General features: G+C 51.4%; 5 protein-coding genes across 5 annotated transcripts; 4 read left to right on the top strand and 1 right to left on the bottom strand.

The window, feature by feature from the left end:
• Positions 1-289: 289 nt before the first annotated feature.
• Positions 290-2475, bottom strand: BDW70DRAFT_142670 (uncharacterized protein). The gene is made up of 7 exons (XM_073737968.1): positions 2016-2475; positions 1839-1862; positions 1671-1787; positions 1586-1617; positions 1405-1522; positions 1158-1354; positions 290-1093 (listed from the first exon to the last, which is right to left on the bottom strand). The coding sequence occupies exons 1-7, from the start codon at positions 2056-2058 to the stop codon at positions 638-640; spliced, it is 987 nt and encodes a 328-aa protein (XP_073592712.1). The 5' UTR covers positions 2059-2475; the 3' UTR covers positions 290-637.
• A 783-nt stretch (positions 2476-3258) lies between these two features.
• On the top strand, positions 3259-7442 carry BDW70DRAFT_142668 (uncharacterized protein). The gene is made up of 5 exons (XM_073737967.1): positions 3259-3619; positions 3673-3763; positions 3811-6360; positions 6405-6701; positions 6752-7442. Exons 1-5 carry the CDS (start codon positions 3441-3443, stop codon positions 7325-7327), a joined length of 3693 nt encoding a protein of 1230 aa, XP_073592711.1. The 5' UTR covers positions 3259-3440; the 3' UTR covers positions 7328-7442.
• BDW70DRAFT_142666 (uncharacterized protein) lies at positions 7443-8706 on the top strand. Its single transcript, XM_073737966.1, has 3 exons — positions 7443-7646; positions 7703-7806; positions 7874-8706. The coding sequence occupies exons 1-3, from the start codon at positions 7604-7606 to the stop codon at positions 8528-8530; spliced, it is 804 nt and encodes a 267-aa protein (XP_073592710.1). The 5' UTR covers positions 7443-7603; the 3' UTR covers positions 8531-8706.
• A 178-nt stretch (positions 8707-8884) lies between these two features.
• On the top strand, positions 8885-10629 carry BDW70DRAFT_142663 (uncharacterized protein). The gene is made up of 3 exons (XM_073737965.1): positions 8885-9183; positions 9238-9492; positions 9562-10629. The coding sequence occupies exons 1-3, from the start codon at positions 9023-9025 to the stop codon at positions 10196-10198; spliced, it is 1053 nt and encodes a 350-aa protein (XP_073592709.1). The 5' UTR covers positions 8885-9022; the 3' UTR covers positions 10199-10629.
• Positions 10630-13041: 2412 nt separating this feature from the next.
• Positions 13042-13764, top strand: BDW70DRAFT_142661 (DUF3140 domain-containing protein). The gene is made up of 3 exons (XM_073737964.1): positions 13042-13224; positions 13301-13423; positions 13509-13764. Exons 1-3 carry the CDS (start codon positions 13130-13132, stop codon positions 13708-13710), a joined length of 420 nt encoding a protein of 139 aa, XP_073592708.1. The 5' UTR covers positions 13042-13129; the 3' UTR covers positions 13711-13764.
• Positions 13765-15165: the final 1401 nt, after the last annotated feature.

Here is a 15165-nt window from a genome sequence, read left to right as displayed (position 1 = left end):
CCACCGGGCTCGATCTGGGGTAAGCAGATTCGGGAGACGACCCAGCGCTCGGATCCTGTGCTCGATCATTTGCTCCCTCGTTGCTTGAACCCAGGCCATCGCACAAGATAGAGGTGGGTCATCGCCGACGGCTGTGTATCCAGTGGTGAAACGGCCCTTACTCGCAGAGAGGAAACGTCCTCTACGTAGGACAGTTCGGTCCTCGAGACCACTGCCAGGGATCAAGGACTTTTGTCACGCCGCCGACTCCCTGCTACAAACTGTGCGACTGTTCCGTATATCAAGGACGGTGTGCTCAACATCTGAAGTTTAATAACTCTATGCTATTTGCGGAAAATAATGAGTATAAGAGAAACAGAGCAGCAAGCGCAGGTAGATAGAACATAAAACGTGCGACAGGAAGACACAAAAAGGCTAGAAGAAGACTTCAAAATCGTACCATCTCGTCATCGTACAGGCCAAGCCATCTGAGGCCCTTTCATGTCAAAGAAGCAGGTTTACGACTGCTTTAGTGCACAAAACTGGGTCTCAATTTTCCTGGACGTTGAAGCCAGGTAGCTGGGTTTGGTCCTGCGTCGCAACCCGACTAGTCCGTGACACCAGGCGAGATTAGACCACAGGAGTCGTGCAGACTCATTTAAATAGCCAGGAGAGGCTCCTTCTCTGGTTGAGTCTCGATGGATTGCGCCACTGGCTCATCCTTAGGAGCTTCGGGGAAAACAGACGTCTTGACGACAGCCTCGGCCTCGGGCTCGGGCTCCCTCTTGACTACCGGCCCTGCAGCAGGGGATTTGGCGACCTCGGGAGAGGCGGAACGACGGCCGATATATTCTTGGGCTTTGTTGCTGTAGTCTCCAACGTACTGTTTCACCACACCGGTAGCATGGTAGGTGCGCTCCTCCGCTAGATCCTTCAGTTGGTTAGCCTGAGAGCCAACCATCTGGCGGACGTTTTCAATCTGAGCATCAATGACATCTTGGTTGTTGATGTAAACGAAGGGTCCAAGGTAGGCAATAGTGACGGCCAAAAGAGACAGGCCCCAGAAGGGAAGGATCTTGATCAACCAGTAGGCAGAGAACGCGGCAGCAGCAGCCTAGACATCATTTGGTTAGACCTTCAAAAGTCGAATGAGGGCGAGCGATTGTGTTAAAACTTACAGCTGTGGTATGAACGGCATTCTCCGCAAACAGAATGCGCTGAAACTCGATGAAGAGGAAATCGACGAGCTGCTGGAAGTCCTCCAGCACAGCCTCGATCGTTTCTCTGGGAAGGGTATAGTATTTGCGGGGACGGAATGAGCTGGTGAGTCCCTGAGAGAGAACGACTCTGCCGCCAATCTCGGCTGCAGCAGTAACTGATTTCCCGTCAGCGCTATTATGTTATCGCCCCAGGATATAAGCTTACCCCCGAGGACGAGATAGAGGAATTTGAAGAACCAGCGAAGGAGAGGGAGGTAACGGGCCGCGAAAATGAAAGCAACGACGCTGGCGAAGGAAGCGGCAGTGGCACGAGGTTGTTCCCACTGGAATCAGCAAACTTCTGGTCAGCGAATCCTCGAATTGTGCAGTTAGGGCTAGTTACTCACGCTGAGGAGGCTGTAGAGCAGAGAGTGGTAGTCTAATCGCAATTAGTGATGCTATGTCGGTCGGAACTCTAATTGTTTCACGCACAGGTCAGGGGCTGGCCGGTGGCCGTGGTGGTCGAAGGAATCACTTTCGCACTCTTCAGGTCGCGAAATTCTTGTCCAGTGCGGGAGGCCTCGGATCGGATGGTTTCAGCAACCGGGCCTAGCAGCGCGTCAGTAATTTTGAGGAAAAAGTAAAGATTAAATCGAGTACCGTTTGTGATCGACTCCTTGATGTCTGCAAACGAAAACGATTAGTCTGTGTGACCTTTCGCAAGGGCGCCCGGAATCTGAGCCGACGATGGTATTACTGAGCGCAGAAAAGAATATCAGCTTCAATTTCTTGAGAGAGCAACCTTGGTTGAGGGCTTAATAATGTTACTTACCTTACTGGCATTTGGGTCGGGATACCTGACTTCACCGTTGTCGGCCATGTTTGGGTCTGTGCGGAAGCTTCAATCTAAACAAAGCTTTTTTTGGGACCGATAAGAGCCGTGGAGAGGGCAAGGGATGATCAAACTGCAGAGAGTTCGAAGATGGTTGGTAAAGAGAAGACAGAAGCGATGAAACTGCAAGAAGGGAGATACAGTGAGAGGGGAAGTAGGAGAAAGAAAGGGAATGAGAAAAAGATAGGAGAGGGAGAGGCCGGGAATCAGTGATGCAATGGACAAGCGAGAGGTCGTGTGCTGTCCTGTGCTTCCCTGGGCTCCGAGTCTGCAGGTTCCACCAAATGAGAACACAATGGATAAGCAACGAGCACCCTTTAGAGTATGAGAACAGAGTAGTCGGAGCTGCTGGAAGCTCAAACTCACGACCAATCTATTGTTTGATAGTCTAGCCCGTAATGCAACCGGATGATGTCCTAAGTATGTATGTCCGTCTTCTGGCGGCCGTGACTTGATTCCCACGTCAGTGCCAGAGGCCTAGACCAATCGGCATGTGATAGCGGGAGCACCTTGACCTCATTCCCGCGCATAGAGATGAGAGGAATAATGGCCATGGAATAAACTCTATATACTCCGTACATTCAGGATCATTCCAAGAAGGCATAGCATAGGAGGCACCAAAGGAGGCTCCCCTTTATCTGGGATCTAGTTGTCCGATTCATCATCTTGTCACCTGAACTGTCTCTTCTCACTGGGAATATCTTGGGCCCTACCCACTATTTGATAGGAAAGAGGTGCTCTAGCCACTGTAGGTGGTGTATATATTTTACTCTCTGGTAGCATAGCAGGTGACCTCACAGAAAATACGAAACGAAGCACTCTTGGTCTGGAAAAGGGTAGCTTTTTCTCAGGGTTTGGTTTGCCTCCTAGCTCTTAATATATATCTGCGCCCAGATGGGCCATTTGAGATTCTTCAAACAGCACTAGCCCTTTACGATTGGAGAAGGATACAGACCTTGTCTATAAAACAACTTCTGGGGTTGACTGTTAGTACATCTGAAAGGCTTTACAGCCTCTACTCGTATATGCGCGGGGTTAATGTCTCCAAGTTGTACGCATTATCAGATGCAGGTGGTTGTTGATGGTCTGGAATCCGAGGTCTGGTATTTATGCCTGAATGTTAAGGCTTAAAAATCACGTGAGGTGGTGGTGGGACGCGTAGCCGATGTTTTGATGCTGGGCTCTCCCGCGGCATCGTCAACCTCAATCTCCGAGTCAACTACCGCCACCAACCGCCCAACATCGAGATTCAATGAATTGCTTCTGTTAACAGCTTTTATAGATGGACTTCCTTACCCTGAGCTAGTTATTTTTTGATATAGATCTCGTTCTACGCGACCGCAGGCCAGATTGCCTTTGTTTACATCGTCATGGCTGCAGCGGGCGCGAGGGCGCAGAAGCCGGTCGGCTCTGCAGCCTGGATTTCCACCGAGAAAGAGAACTGCGCGCAGCTGGTAGCCCAGGAGATGGAGGAGATCGAGTTTCCTGCTCGTTATGAGATGGAATGGTTAAACGAACACATGGCAGAAGTCTTCTCAAACAACCAACTGTGCGTTGCTTCGGACGGTCGGCGACTCACCCAGCTTACTGACACTCCCACAGCAATTTCGCGGATGTCTTCAAGACACCCGGAAAACTACGAGGCAAGACTCCTCGGACATTGCGAAAACGTGACCCGACGGAGAACCGTGTGGTTTGTTGTTTCCCCCTCGTTTTCGTGGCCCTTGCTGACCACGATAGCCTCTGAGTGAGATATTCTCCTCCGTACAAAAGAACCGACCCGATCCCACATTCTCCACTAGTCCAGCTGTCCAACGCTCGCCCACGAAAGCTATAACTGCTCCGTCGGCACCTACCCCGCCGGTCGTAAACCAAGGCGCCCCTACTCCGTCTGCTACTGCTCCATCAGCCGCCACTCCTGCAAAGGCCGCGACTTCCTCAGACAAAGCCAAAAACAGCGCGCCAACCCCGACCGAACCCAATTACCCCGACTTGACGCAGGGCATCAACTCTTTCTCACAGTACAACACAGATTCTGGTTACCATGGAATGCCAGACGATGACGATGAAGTCGTCCTTACACAGGTAGCGCCGGAGTCTCAGTCCACACAGCAGTTGGATCCTGAACCTACTTCATTCCGCGAGGCGCGTCGTTCGTCCGTTGATCGCCGCACTACAGATGCCTCATTCCACTCGGCTCCCGAGGAAGTACGCCACCGCGGAGGCACCGCGGAACCCATGAATGTTGACTCGCCGAAGCAAACGCGCAAAGAATATGCGCCTTTCCCCGAATCACAGAAGGAGGCCGAACCGGAAGGGGATGATGTTATGGAGGATAAGCCTGACGACCGTGAAGCCGTGGCGGCGTCAAATGCCAGGAATGTATCGGGGCAAGATGCTGAGTCGACACCGGTCAAAGCTCCCATACCCCAACCTTCATCACCCCAAGAGCCCAACGACCCCGAAAAAGATGAGATGGTTCTTGATGACCTGGACGATATTGGTTCACCGTCGGAAAAGGATTCGCCAGAACGACCCCCGATTCGCAAGAGTAGCCTCAGTTTTGCGTCTCTTCCTGCCAGAGAGCCTCTTGCACCCAAATCAATTGGTAGCTCTAGGCTCTCTAGAACTAGCCACCTTGAATCTATCAAGTCAAATACGGCCTCAAACTATCTTGGTCGACAAACTGGACACCGATTGACTCAAGCGGATAGAATGGATGTTGACGATCCCAAGGAAACTGCGCATGAGGAAGCAGATGAAGACGTAAAGGCGAGCAAACTTCACAACAAGTCATCTACTCAGAGATTGCATGAGAAAATTAGCATGCTTGGGAAAATGCAGCCATCGCGGCCTACCAAGTCAATTCCTGCTGTTGCTGGTCTGTCATCAGGACCGGTATCATACCCTGAGCTACCCGCAGTGCAACCCGAAACCAAATATGAAACTTCCAATAAGAAACAACGCGAGGCTACGCCACCACAGTCCCCAGACGCGGAGGACGACTGGATGAAACCGATGAGTTCGCCATTCCAAGCACAACCTTCGGCCAAGTCAACTGTCAGCAAGCTCAAGACAACCGACCCTGCGACGAGCGATGCTCCTGAGGAACCTTCTTCTCCAATCAAGAGCAGAGTAACCCAAGAAGCAGCAAAAATGAACGCTAGACAAACCTTTGATTTAGCTCGTGGTAAATCTACCACCCCGATATTCTCCTCACCACAGCGGTTCGGACATACGAAGAGCGCCTCCGTGAATATTGATGCCAAGATGACAACAACGCCGATCGGATCCCCGCGCCAGGATGGCCCGCTGAGTGCGTCCAAATCCAGGCTTCAGTCGATCGTAAGGTCCGCCAAAGGTCTCTTCACAAGTGCCGCAGGCATTTCGGCAGCTGCCCGGATGGAGACTTCCTCGCCTGACGAGCCCAGGACACAGCTGCAACGAGCAGACACGGATAAGACCAGCCAACGAACATTGTCGGTATTTAGCCCTCCGCGCCAAGAAGGACGCCGAACCCGAAGTTCCACCGAACGAGAGGAGAAGCGACGGCAACAAGAACTCGAGGAGCGCAAGCAGGAGGAGGAGCTTGCTGAAAAGGCACGGCAACAGGAGAAGATACGGATGACACAACAAAAGGCCACACGGGAAACGGCGCACACAGAATCCGAAGCCCGAGCCCCAGCTGTGCCCTCGAGCCCATCCAGAATGCTGCAGCAGAAATCATCGCGGGAACCCGAACCGGCGGTAGACGTTGCACCGAAAGCTACGCAGGCGAATAGGCCAAACGACCGGCGCCCGCCGAAAGCGACACGTGAATCCCAGCAGAAACCTAAACCTCAACCCGTGTCAGTTCGAGTTGGCAGCGCTCTTTCCCGACATATGCCCCTAGCTTCGTCTGTGGCCTCCAGTGCCGAGTCGAGCATTCCCGTGCCACCTCCGTCCGCCTCGAAAGTGCCGTCGCTGAAGAAGAAAGCAAGCAACCAGTCACTTCATACGGCTTCATCGAACAGCAGCTTTAAGAGCTCTGTATCCAGCCAGACGCAGCGTAAAGCGCAGCTTGCGAGCGAAAGGAAGCGAGAGCAAGAGGAGCGAGAGGCGCGGCGAAAGGAGGAGCAGCGACGCGAAATGGAGCGCAAGCGGGCAGCTCAGCAAAGTCGAGCTGAAGCTGAGCGCCGCGAGCGACAGGTTGAAGACCCCAAGAAGGCGGCTCAGATGCAAGCAATTGAGAAGCGGAGACTGGAAAACGCACGGAGGCTGGAGAGGCAGGGCAGCCAGCAACCTGAAATGGTAAGTTGTTGTTCTGTAATGGTCGGTTGGTGCTGACGGCTTAGGCTCCGACCTATGCGGAGAAGACAGGACCTCAAACGTCGCACCGCGAGACGGGCGCTCCTCGTCCCGCGTCGCGACTGGGATCGGTGCTTGGGCGAACCATCAATCCCCCTGCACCTAACCCAGCTAAACCGCCGAAGAGAGGAATGGAGGAGGAGAATCATCGCTCCGCAGCCGTCAAACCTGGAGCGATGCAGCCGTCTGGAGAAACCAAGCGGAGGAGGACCGATGATGAGCAAAACCGGGCCTCGATGCGACCCACAATGGCGCCGCCGATTCGACAGTCTAACATCCGCAAGGTAGTTAAGCTCGAATGTTCTCTGAAAGTGCTTATACTGACATTTTTAAGGAACCCGCTAAGAAGCCTTCCATATATGGGACTGCCCAGCACTCGGCCGCACCGCAATCTGGCTCCACATTTTTCAAGACTGGCCAGTCTCAGCGGCCAGGGCACCCCATGGACATGGCCAAATATGCCAGTGGCAAGATTCCTTTCGCAGAGCCTCCAAACGCTGGTCCGTCACAATCACACCGTACACCTGGACCCAGTTCTAGCAAAGCCTCGAAGCCGTCGCCCAATTACCCAGACGGCGAGAAAATTCAACTTCCGGAGATTGCGACTGATAGTGAAGACGAGGATTCAGAGGCTGAAATGCTGCCCGTGCCCAGCTGGGCGCAACCGAAGCAGCTCGAAACGCTCCTTCGGGATCAGGAGGGTATGGAGGTTGACTCTATCTTCGGACCGATAGCGCCGTTCTCGCTGGAGGAAACATTCAAGGCGGATAAGAGAATCAAGAAGTTCCGCGAGCGGACAAGCAGCGCAAACTGGGCAGGACCGGATGGACTGACACAAGAGGAAATCCGGAGGGATGTTGCTGAGCGGCAGCGTCTGCGTCTGAACGGCGGATGGACTTTTGGGATGTAGTATTTTATCTGCTTTATTATTTGGCGTTGTATGTGTACACAGATTGGGGCATTGGCGTTATTATTGCATACGGAGTAGGCATAGGCATCTAATATATTGCTTTATCGTTCAGTCACTGCAAAGCCCAAACCTCCCAGTAAATCGGCGCCAAGGCTTCTTCGTTTGAGCCTAGTCGACTTTTCCTCCTTCACACCGCCAGTCTCCAAGACATCAACATCTGTCATTCCTCCGTGTCTATTCGCTGAATGTCAGGGAATCTACAATAGCCCTGTCGCCATGCCGAAGGGCATGCACAATCCGCTGCCCGCATCACTGGGCAGTGAGTCCTTCTTTCGCTGCGACGGGACCACTCCAGCTAATGACCAACCCAACAAGGCGAATGCATAAAAGCAACGCAGATTCTAGACTCCTTCATCAATGGCTCGTGGCGTGGGAGTCCAGGGCGCGAGCTGCCTAAGCACGTGTTGCGAAATGCAAAGGTTTTTCCCTACCTGATATAACTACGCTTGTGTTTGTGTCCGATTAACGCGTTTCTCTTACGAAAAGGCCCTCGCAATTTTAACCGTCACGAAAGCGGGATTCCTTGGCTCCCTCCGCTTTGGCTCAGGCATCCTCATCGCGCGTCTTCCTGACAGTAACGATCCAGACCGTCAAGATGGTGGCAGTATATGGTCGCCCCCCTCCGCGATAAGCACCTTCGGTCTTGGCTTCGGCGGACAAGTAGGCTTCGAACTCACCGATTTCGTCTTCGTACTCAACGACACCGACTCGGTAACCACATTCTCTAAGCTCGGGACTTTGACAATTTCTGGAAACTTCAGTATCGCCTTTGGCCCGCTTGGCAGGAACGCGGAAATTACCGGAGGCCTCAGCACCAATGGCGGGGGAAAGATGATGAGCTTTGCGAAGACAAAGGGACTCTTTGGGGGCGTTAGTGTCGAGTCTGGGGTTCTCGTTGAGAGGCGCTCAGCAAATAAGAAGTTTTATGGAAAGAAGGTTACGGCTGGTGTGATTTTGAAGGGCGATGTTGATGTGCCGGAAGGGGAGCGGCAGGCTGTGGAGGAGCTGATGAGCGTTCTGGGAGAGCTTTTTGCCGCGGATGCCAACATCGACGGTGGGGGTGAGGATGGCGATGGGCAGCGAGGTGGAGATGTCGTGGAGAGAGTACCTGAACTTGGCCCTTCGCCCGGGCCTCAACCTTAAGGGCCCAACCGGCCCCCGAAAGTCTGAACCAACAGCAGAGTCACAGGCCGTGCCTGAGCCTAGCCCGACCAAGGCTGCAAATGCAAGAGAATACTAGCGGGTTCCCGTTAATAGTGCTTTGGGCTTTTAGGCTCCTGCGTTCTTATCGCAGCCATAGGACATGCAGTGCATCGTGCGTCAGCGATCCCAAAGCCATGACAGAGGCGCTATCCACTGTAAATGGCCCGTTAACACGAACTTGGTAAATCTGAGCCAATCAGCGATGAAGCGCGGTGCTCCTGCAGGTTGGGTAGCCACGAATAAGATTTACCGTCGGCATTGACGTGGCTGTGTAGCGCATCGTCAATAACGTACTCACTGCAGCGCAGCAGCTCAGGCTCTTCAAAGCCTCATCTTCTCTCGTGCGCGTTGCTAAGCCGCCCTACATAAAGTAAATATCGTCGCCATGAACCTGCAGCCCCGATCCTGCGCTTTTTGAGATCCTACGCGACAATGGCAGATCGCGAACTCAACATCCTCTCCCTCGATGGCGGCGGCGTGCGCGGCTTGTCAACGCTGCACATCCTCAAGAGCATCATGGAAGCAATCGACCGCGAGCATCCACCGAAACCGTGCGACTTTTTCGATATGATTGGGGGGACGGGGTCTGGCGGGTTCGTTGACAACTACTAAGTCAGTCATCGCGTCTGCTAACTCGCAACGGATAGGTTGCTGGCGCTCATGCTTGGCCGGCTGAAGATGGATATCGACCAGTGCATCATCGGATACACGCGACTCTGCAAGCACGTCTTCGGTCGCAAGAAGCGTCTCTCTTTGACAGGAATGAGTCCGATGTCAATATCGAAACGTAAGGCAAAGCATGATGGTAAGAAATTGGCGACCGCGCTGAAGAGTATTCTCCGCGAACTGGGGCACGAGGATCGGGATATTCTCTTGCAGGATGTGGATTTGAGTTGTCGCGTGTATGTCGCCTCGTCGCTTGAATGTTCAACGATACGGGGATTGAAGCTAATGATGATGTCCATGTGCAGCTTCGTCTGCGTAACCGACGCCTCAACCCAAAAACTCGTCCCCCTCTCCACTTACCCGAGCAAATACTGCCCCAACGAGCTCTACAAGTCGGCAAAAATCTGGGAGGCCGGTGTAGCGACGTTTGCCAATCCGGCCCTCTTCGAGCCCATCGCCCTGGGTCCCGCACGCCGGCGCTACATCGACTCCTCTTCGCAAGCAAATAACCCCATCCGGGAGGTCTGGATCGAAGCGAAAAACATCTGGCGCCTTACAAACCTTGAGTCGCAGCTGCGGTGTCTTGTCTCTATCGGCACGGGGCAGCATACAATCAATCGAGGGTCAGGCCGCAAGACAAGCGGCGTCGGCGGAGTGTTTGGATTCGCGAAAAGCGCTGAAGTTGTAGTTGACCCCGAGGTCGAAACGAACAAGTTCATCCAGGAACATAGCGAGCTTGATGATGAGGGCCGGCTATTCCGTTTCGATGTGCCGAATGGCCTCGCGGAAATTGGTCTTGACGCCGTGGATGAGATGGAGACGATTGTGGATGCGACGCAGGATTACCTGGCCAAGGAGCTGGTCTACAAGCAGGTTAGACGCTGTGGGAAGGCATTGGCCAGGCCGGGAGATAGTGAGGTCTCTTTTCCAATTCGGCGGTGATTTCTCCCCTTATTTTGTTTGGAGGCTGATGTGATTTGAACAGCGTTCTGAGATCATCTGTCATTGATACCATCGCTCTTCTGTACATTTATGGATTCGTTGTCGTTTATACAGCTGCAAGGACTGAGTACTCGGCCCATACAATCATATTCCTATTCACCACAAGGTTTACCCAATCTTACTCATTCTGTCAACACCGATCAAGATTCCACTAGTAATCTGCGGTCCCTCTCGTTGTGCTCTCTAACCGGGCAAGGCCACTAGCGAAGCAGTGCTATTTCTCTGCATTCTAGATTTCAAAGGGATCGAATGCGACGCGACTTGGGGAATAAAGGTTATTATCTTCAGTTGCCCTATCCGCAATTCAATATTGGAAGGTAACGCCGAACTAGACCCCGTTCTCATCCCTCATGCGTATGAGTGCTGATGGGACTGACCATTCTGGAGAAATCAATGAGTCCATAAGCATTTGATATGGACACCATGTTCTGCCTGCGGTGCTGGTCCATCTTTTGGCTTACACAAAGGAGTATGTTAGTGGGCCTAGCGCCTGCAGCTTTCATCCGCATGATTAGAACTGGTAAACATGTTGCATGTCCATATCCCGCAAAGATGCACCTAATCTTTGTGAGGCTGGAAAGAAGTTGCCTATATTATGCTAATCAATGCTGGTTTCCTGCACCTCAGATGCTGCCACAAGCGGTTTAGCCACAAGGCTGCGTGCCAACAAAGGCTGACTGAATGGAGCTGTAGGGCCCGTGGCTTGCTTCCTTGTATTGTTCAGAATATATCAGAGCTGGGTTTCGTTCTTTATCATATTCCTGGTCAGTCAAGGAAGATATGAACTTGTCTCTTTGTTCAAGGGCATGAATCCCAAATCTATGAGTCTTGTCTTTGTCTTGTGCGCTCGACAGAGCAGTCGTTAATACTCTTGGAGGCTTCTTAGTGGTTAGTCCATTAAAACAAGGAGCATAAGTAGGCTTCTCATCTGATCTTTCTCTATCATTTACAACTAGCATTCCACCCAGAGAGTGGGCACCGGCTTCATAAGCAAAAAAGGGCCACTCGGTGGAGTGAACGTCTCTGCCAGAAATTTCAAGCAAACAAGAAAGAACTTTCGCCAGTAACAACAAAGGAAGAGGAACAAAACCGTGGACATGTATGCAGAATCCCCTTCTCCCTATTGCCTACTAAAATCCATGCCTAGTTCAATCACAACGCAAGCAAGAATTATCAGAACCCCATTATAAGCACCACTACCGGCAACAGCACCGGAAGCAATAATGATGATCAAAAACAGAGAGACTAGGTGAAATTCATATAGGTTTGTCATGGCCGTCTACCACACGTGGGCGCACCTCCACCTAGAACGGATTTGCTCTGCCATCGAACAGCTACCTGAGCGTATCATATACGACGAGCCGGCACAGCCCCAAACAGCTCGGGATTCAGATAACTTTGGACCATTGCGGGATCTTGCTGGGTCTGCTGAATGGAGCCCTTCACGCAGGGGGTCTGAAGTTGTCAGTAGCAGTCAGGAGGGATCCGCGGATATTGCAAGTCCAGGATTAGGGTCTGGAGGTAGAAACCAATGGAAACGCAAAAGTGATTAGCTTAGAAGACTGACACTGTTTCAATTGTCTTCAGAAGTAAATGCAAAAGAGTGCTCCGATTTGATTCAGATCTCACGCTCCTTCTGCATTATTGCTATTCCTATTCAAGAGCCTTTCCTATCCGTTGCAAATTGTTATTCCTAGATAATCATACATCTTTCAAGCCTTAGTCGCTTGCCAATATAAAACAGTGCTTTTCGTCTTAGCAGCTGCCCTCTCTATTGTTTATTCAACATCATTTTTCTTAGCCTACTTTCTTAGATTCTGCTAGTTGTACCGTAAATATAATCATGACGATATCGATCTCACCATTTGGTCAGCTTGCTTCTTCCGTTAAACGAAATGGTCAGCTTTTCTTCTATATCTTTCAAGTAGGGACTTGGGCTTGAGGTGAATTCTTGTTCGGTTTCCTCTCTAAGCTCTTGTGAAAAGGTTATATGTACCTCTCACCCAGTAAATAATGCAAATGCCTATCATGCCCGGCAACTTGACTCGTGATCCATTGGCTCATTGCAGATTCCACCAAACGGCATAGTTCCGGGTAAAGGATGATCAGGAGTATAGGAATACATAGACCGCGTACATTCAGAATAGCCAGCGTCCAGGGCATATAAGTTGGCTGTTAGACTATCCCTCAAGGCAATAGTTGCCACTAAGGAGCCTAGCAGTAGGCATGATAGACTAGCAGTCGCCCGAATAAACTTATAGTGTCGATGGGCAAGCTGTTCCTAACAGACTCAAAAGATGAGATAAGCTATAAGCTCTGTACTGGTGAGTCGCTTCAACATGCGTTGAGATTTGCAGGAAGCCTCGCCTGCAAAGGGCAGACAGCACATACACAGGAGATTAGGCACAGAACTGATTGACCGATTGTATGACACTAATCAAGAACTGTAGGTCACTGGAACGACGGGCCTTACACGACTCAAATCTAATACAATTTCAGGTTTCTATATTTTGTCCGGTAGAATACGGGGATATCACTTTTCCAAAGCCATTTCCATAGGTACTATACTGGCGCCAAATCGAAAACAGCGGGGACAGCGAGATACCCTGGCGTTGGTTCTCGAATTCCCACTATATGGGTCTGGATAGGTATGGAAGAGCCAACCCAGTAGATAGTTAACTACTTTAATGACCGCAGTTCCCACTAGTTCCTTTACTCATATTTTCTGTTTCTGACTCCGCATTGACGTCTCACCGATCGATCGTCTTAAAGAATCGCTGGTCATGACGTCAACCGTGCTCCCTACCATAAGACCATCGCAACGCCATCATTTCACCTGCCCAGCTGCAATTTCGTACAATATTTACTTACATGATCAGACTGCGACTCTTCCCAGTTCTCTCCTCACGAAGATATTTCCAACTTACACCTCGCACAATGGTCAAAGACAGCAGTACCGTCATTGAGTCCGTACTTACCTGCTTCTAGCCCGGCTGACCTGCGCGGCCCTAAACCACGCAGCCCAGACTAACAGGACTGCAGCGAATTCAACGGCTTGGTCAACATGACTGCTGACGAGCTTCGCGACTGGCTGAAAGAGGAACAATCGCAGTCGTCAGGGTGGAAGAACGAGTCAGGTTCTGGCGAGACGATCGGGCATGAGAGGTACCTACCTACCCATCCTTTCCTTCCCAATTCTCCCCCAATCTATCCCAGTGACGTTGAGTAATGTTCGTTTGTCGGTACGTAGCGGCCGTAAAATCGTCTCCATCCTCGAGCATAACCCGTCGAAAGACCCTGATGGGTATACAGACGAGGACATCGACCATATGCGTCGCGTGGTCTCGTATTGCAAGAGACACCTTGCGCAGGAGGAGAAGGCAAAGCAGGATACGGGGAGTAAGAGCTATCGCAGTTTGAAGAATTGGGGGCATGATGCGTTGAAGGAGTAGCCTATGTCTAGTTTGGGTTCTGGTTGGTGTTACCCTTAAGCAAGAATAGAAAGCTATTGGAGTTGCTATGTATAGTTCATCCACACTGTAGGATCAGTCTTCACATGGATCCCTACTCTTCATCAGCTTTACCGGCGGCGCTGATGTGATCTGACAACATTCAAGTCGCCCATCTCGACGTATGAGGGTGGATCACCGAAGGGACTGGCACTTAAAATGTTCAAAGACAGTGGATGAGATCAGGCCTAGCAACAAAGGATAGGCAATGGTTGAGTAGGAGAGCGACGACGAGCAGTAGCAACAGAGCTGCTGTGTGACTTTATCCATCAGGTCCATTTCCTCATCCACGAGCTATCGTGTGCCGGAGCGGCCCATGCCCTAGCCTCTGCCTAAGGCGGAACAGCATCGATATTCCCGCCAGTTTAACCTCCCTGCTCGCGGACGGTGAAGAGTCAGGACCTTTCTGAAGAGATCACTGGTGAACATTCTCTTTGCACAACTCCAGTACATTTATTCCCGCCTCTAGGATGCAGTTCGGTCTGTCGTTCCGTTTGACTAGTGCCCTGTTGGCAATCAAGAAACACACCAGTCTGGATGTTGCTGCTCGTAGTTATAGGATATTTCTTCGTTCGGTGTATCAATGGGTAGTAAAGCCTGGCTGATGAACATCAGATTCTCTCTGGGCGCCACATACGCTGAACTAGTCACCATTAGGATTGCCTAATGGCTAAAATGGCACCACCCATTGGCAAGTTCAACGAGTTGAGGGACTCACTGAGCAGTCGACGCGCAGGCTGACCACTAGCGCAAAGAGACTAAGGACCGCCTGTTTGAATATTGGAGACCTTTTCATACCCAATTTACGTCAAAAACGCGCGGTTAGGGGGAATCCTCGGCGCAACATTTCTCTCTACCTCTCCTATGATTTCTGACGAGATGGCTGAAAGCAGCTATTTTTACCTTAGCGTCTAAAACCTTTGCTCCTGGGCCTGTTCTCAGGACCGGTTTCTAGATTTCTATAAGTGGCACATATCTCCAAACATGTAGACTCCTCAGACAACGAACCCTCAGTAATGGCCGTGCAATACGAGGCTTAAACCTACAAGAGCCGTCTCGAGCTTCAGAGTGTAATGCTAATGCTACCATGGTACTTTGGGATGATATTATATAGAACTTTCGGCAAGAAGCCAGCGGACTCATGCTATTGTACGTCCTCTCGCGCCCTCGAGCCAGATACGGTAGTGTCGGCGCTACTTATTCCCAGTACGCCGGGGCCGAAAGCACGCCGTCGACACTAGACCCCCGCTAATAACTCGGCCAATTGCGGGAGAACCAACGCTGATTCGGCCGTCAGCCGAAATGGGTTCGTGCTAATAGCGAAGATGAAGGGGTCTAGCTGAGGGGTAGTCAACCTGCAGTCCTTATACCGCGACGTCCAATTCCCAATATCCCCCG

The sequence above is a fragment of the Aspergillus foveolatus genome (genome assembly GCF_047715535.1).
Source record: "Aspergillus foveolatus strain CBS 279.81 unplaced genomic scaffold BDW70scaffold_62, whole genome shotgun sequence".
Lineage (NCBI taxonomy): Eukaryota > Fungi > Ascomycota > Eurotiomycetes > Eurotiales > Aspergillaceae > Aspergillus > Aspergillus foveolatus.
The sequence above is the reverse complement of the archived record's forward strand: the minus strand, read 5'-3'. Positions and strand labels throughout refer to the sequence as shown.

Coding starts and splice junctions, on each gene's coding strand:
- BDW70DRAFT_142670 (XM_073737968.1), bottom strand. CDS start 2,058: ATGGCCGACAACGGTGAAGTCAGGTATCCCGACCCAAATGCCA. Junction 1,523..1,585: donor TGCTCTACAGCCTCCTCAGC/GTGAGTAACTAG, acceptor TGCTGATTCCAG/TGGGAACAACCTCGTGCCAC. Junction 1,355..1,404: donor CCTCTATCTCGTCCTCGGGG/GTAAGCTTATAT, acceptor ACGGGAAATCAG/TTACTGCTGCAGCCGAGATT.
- BDW70DRAFT_142668 (XM_073737967.1), top strand. CDS start 3,441: ATGGCTGCAGCGGGCGCGAGGGCGCAGAAGCCGGTCGGCTCTGCAGCC. Junction 3,620..3,672: donor GTCTTCTCAAACAACCAACT/GTGCGTTGCTTC, acceptor ACACTCCCACAG/CAATTTCGCGGATGTCTTCA. Junction 6,361..6,404: donor GCAGCCAGCAACCTGAAATG/GTAAGTTGTTGT, acceptor CTGACGGCTTAG/GCTCCGACCTATGCGGAGAA.
- BDW70DRAFT_142666 (XM_073737966.1), top strand. CDS start 7,604: ATGCCGAAGGGCATGCACAATCCGCTGCCCGCATCACTGGGCA. Junction 7,647..7,702: donor GCTGCCCGCATCACTGGGCA/GTGAGTCCTTCT, acceptor CAACCCAACAAG/GCGAATGCATAAAAGCAACG. Junction 7,807..7,873: donor ACGTGTTGCGAAATGCAAAG/GTTTTTCCCTAC, acceptor TCTTACGAAAAG/GCCCTCGCAATTTTAACCGT.
- BDW70DRAFT_142663 (XM_073737965.1), top strand. CDS start 9,023: ATGGCAGATCGCGAACTCAACATCCTCTCCCTCGATGGCGGCGGCGTG. Junction 9,184..9,237: donor GGGGGGACGGGGTCTGGCGG/GTTCGTTGACAA, acceptor CGCAACGGATAG/GTTGCTGGCGCTCATGCTTG. Junction 9,493..9,561: donor GTGGATTTGAGTTGTCGCGT/GTATGTCGCCTC, acceptor GTCCATGTGCAG/CTTCGTCTGCGTAACCGACG.
- BDW70DRAFT_142661 (XM_073737964.1), top strand. CDS start 13,130: ATGATCAGACTGCGACTCTTCCCAGTTCTCTCCTCACGAAGATATTTC. Junction 13,225..13,300: donor GACAGCAGTACCGTCATTGA/GTCCGTACTTAC, acceptor ACAGGACTGCAG/CGAATTCAACGGCTTGGTCA. Junction 13,424..13,508: donor GAGACGATCGGGCATGAGAG/GTACCTACCTAC, acceptor GTCGGTACGTAG/CGGCCGTAAAATCGTCTCCA.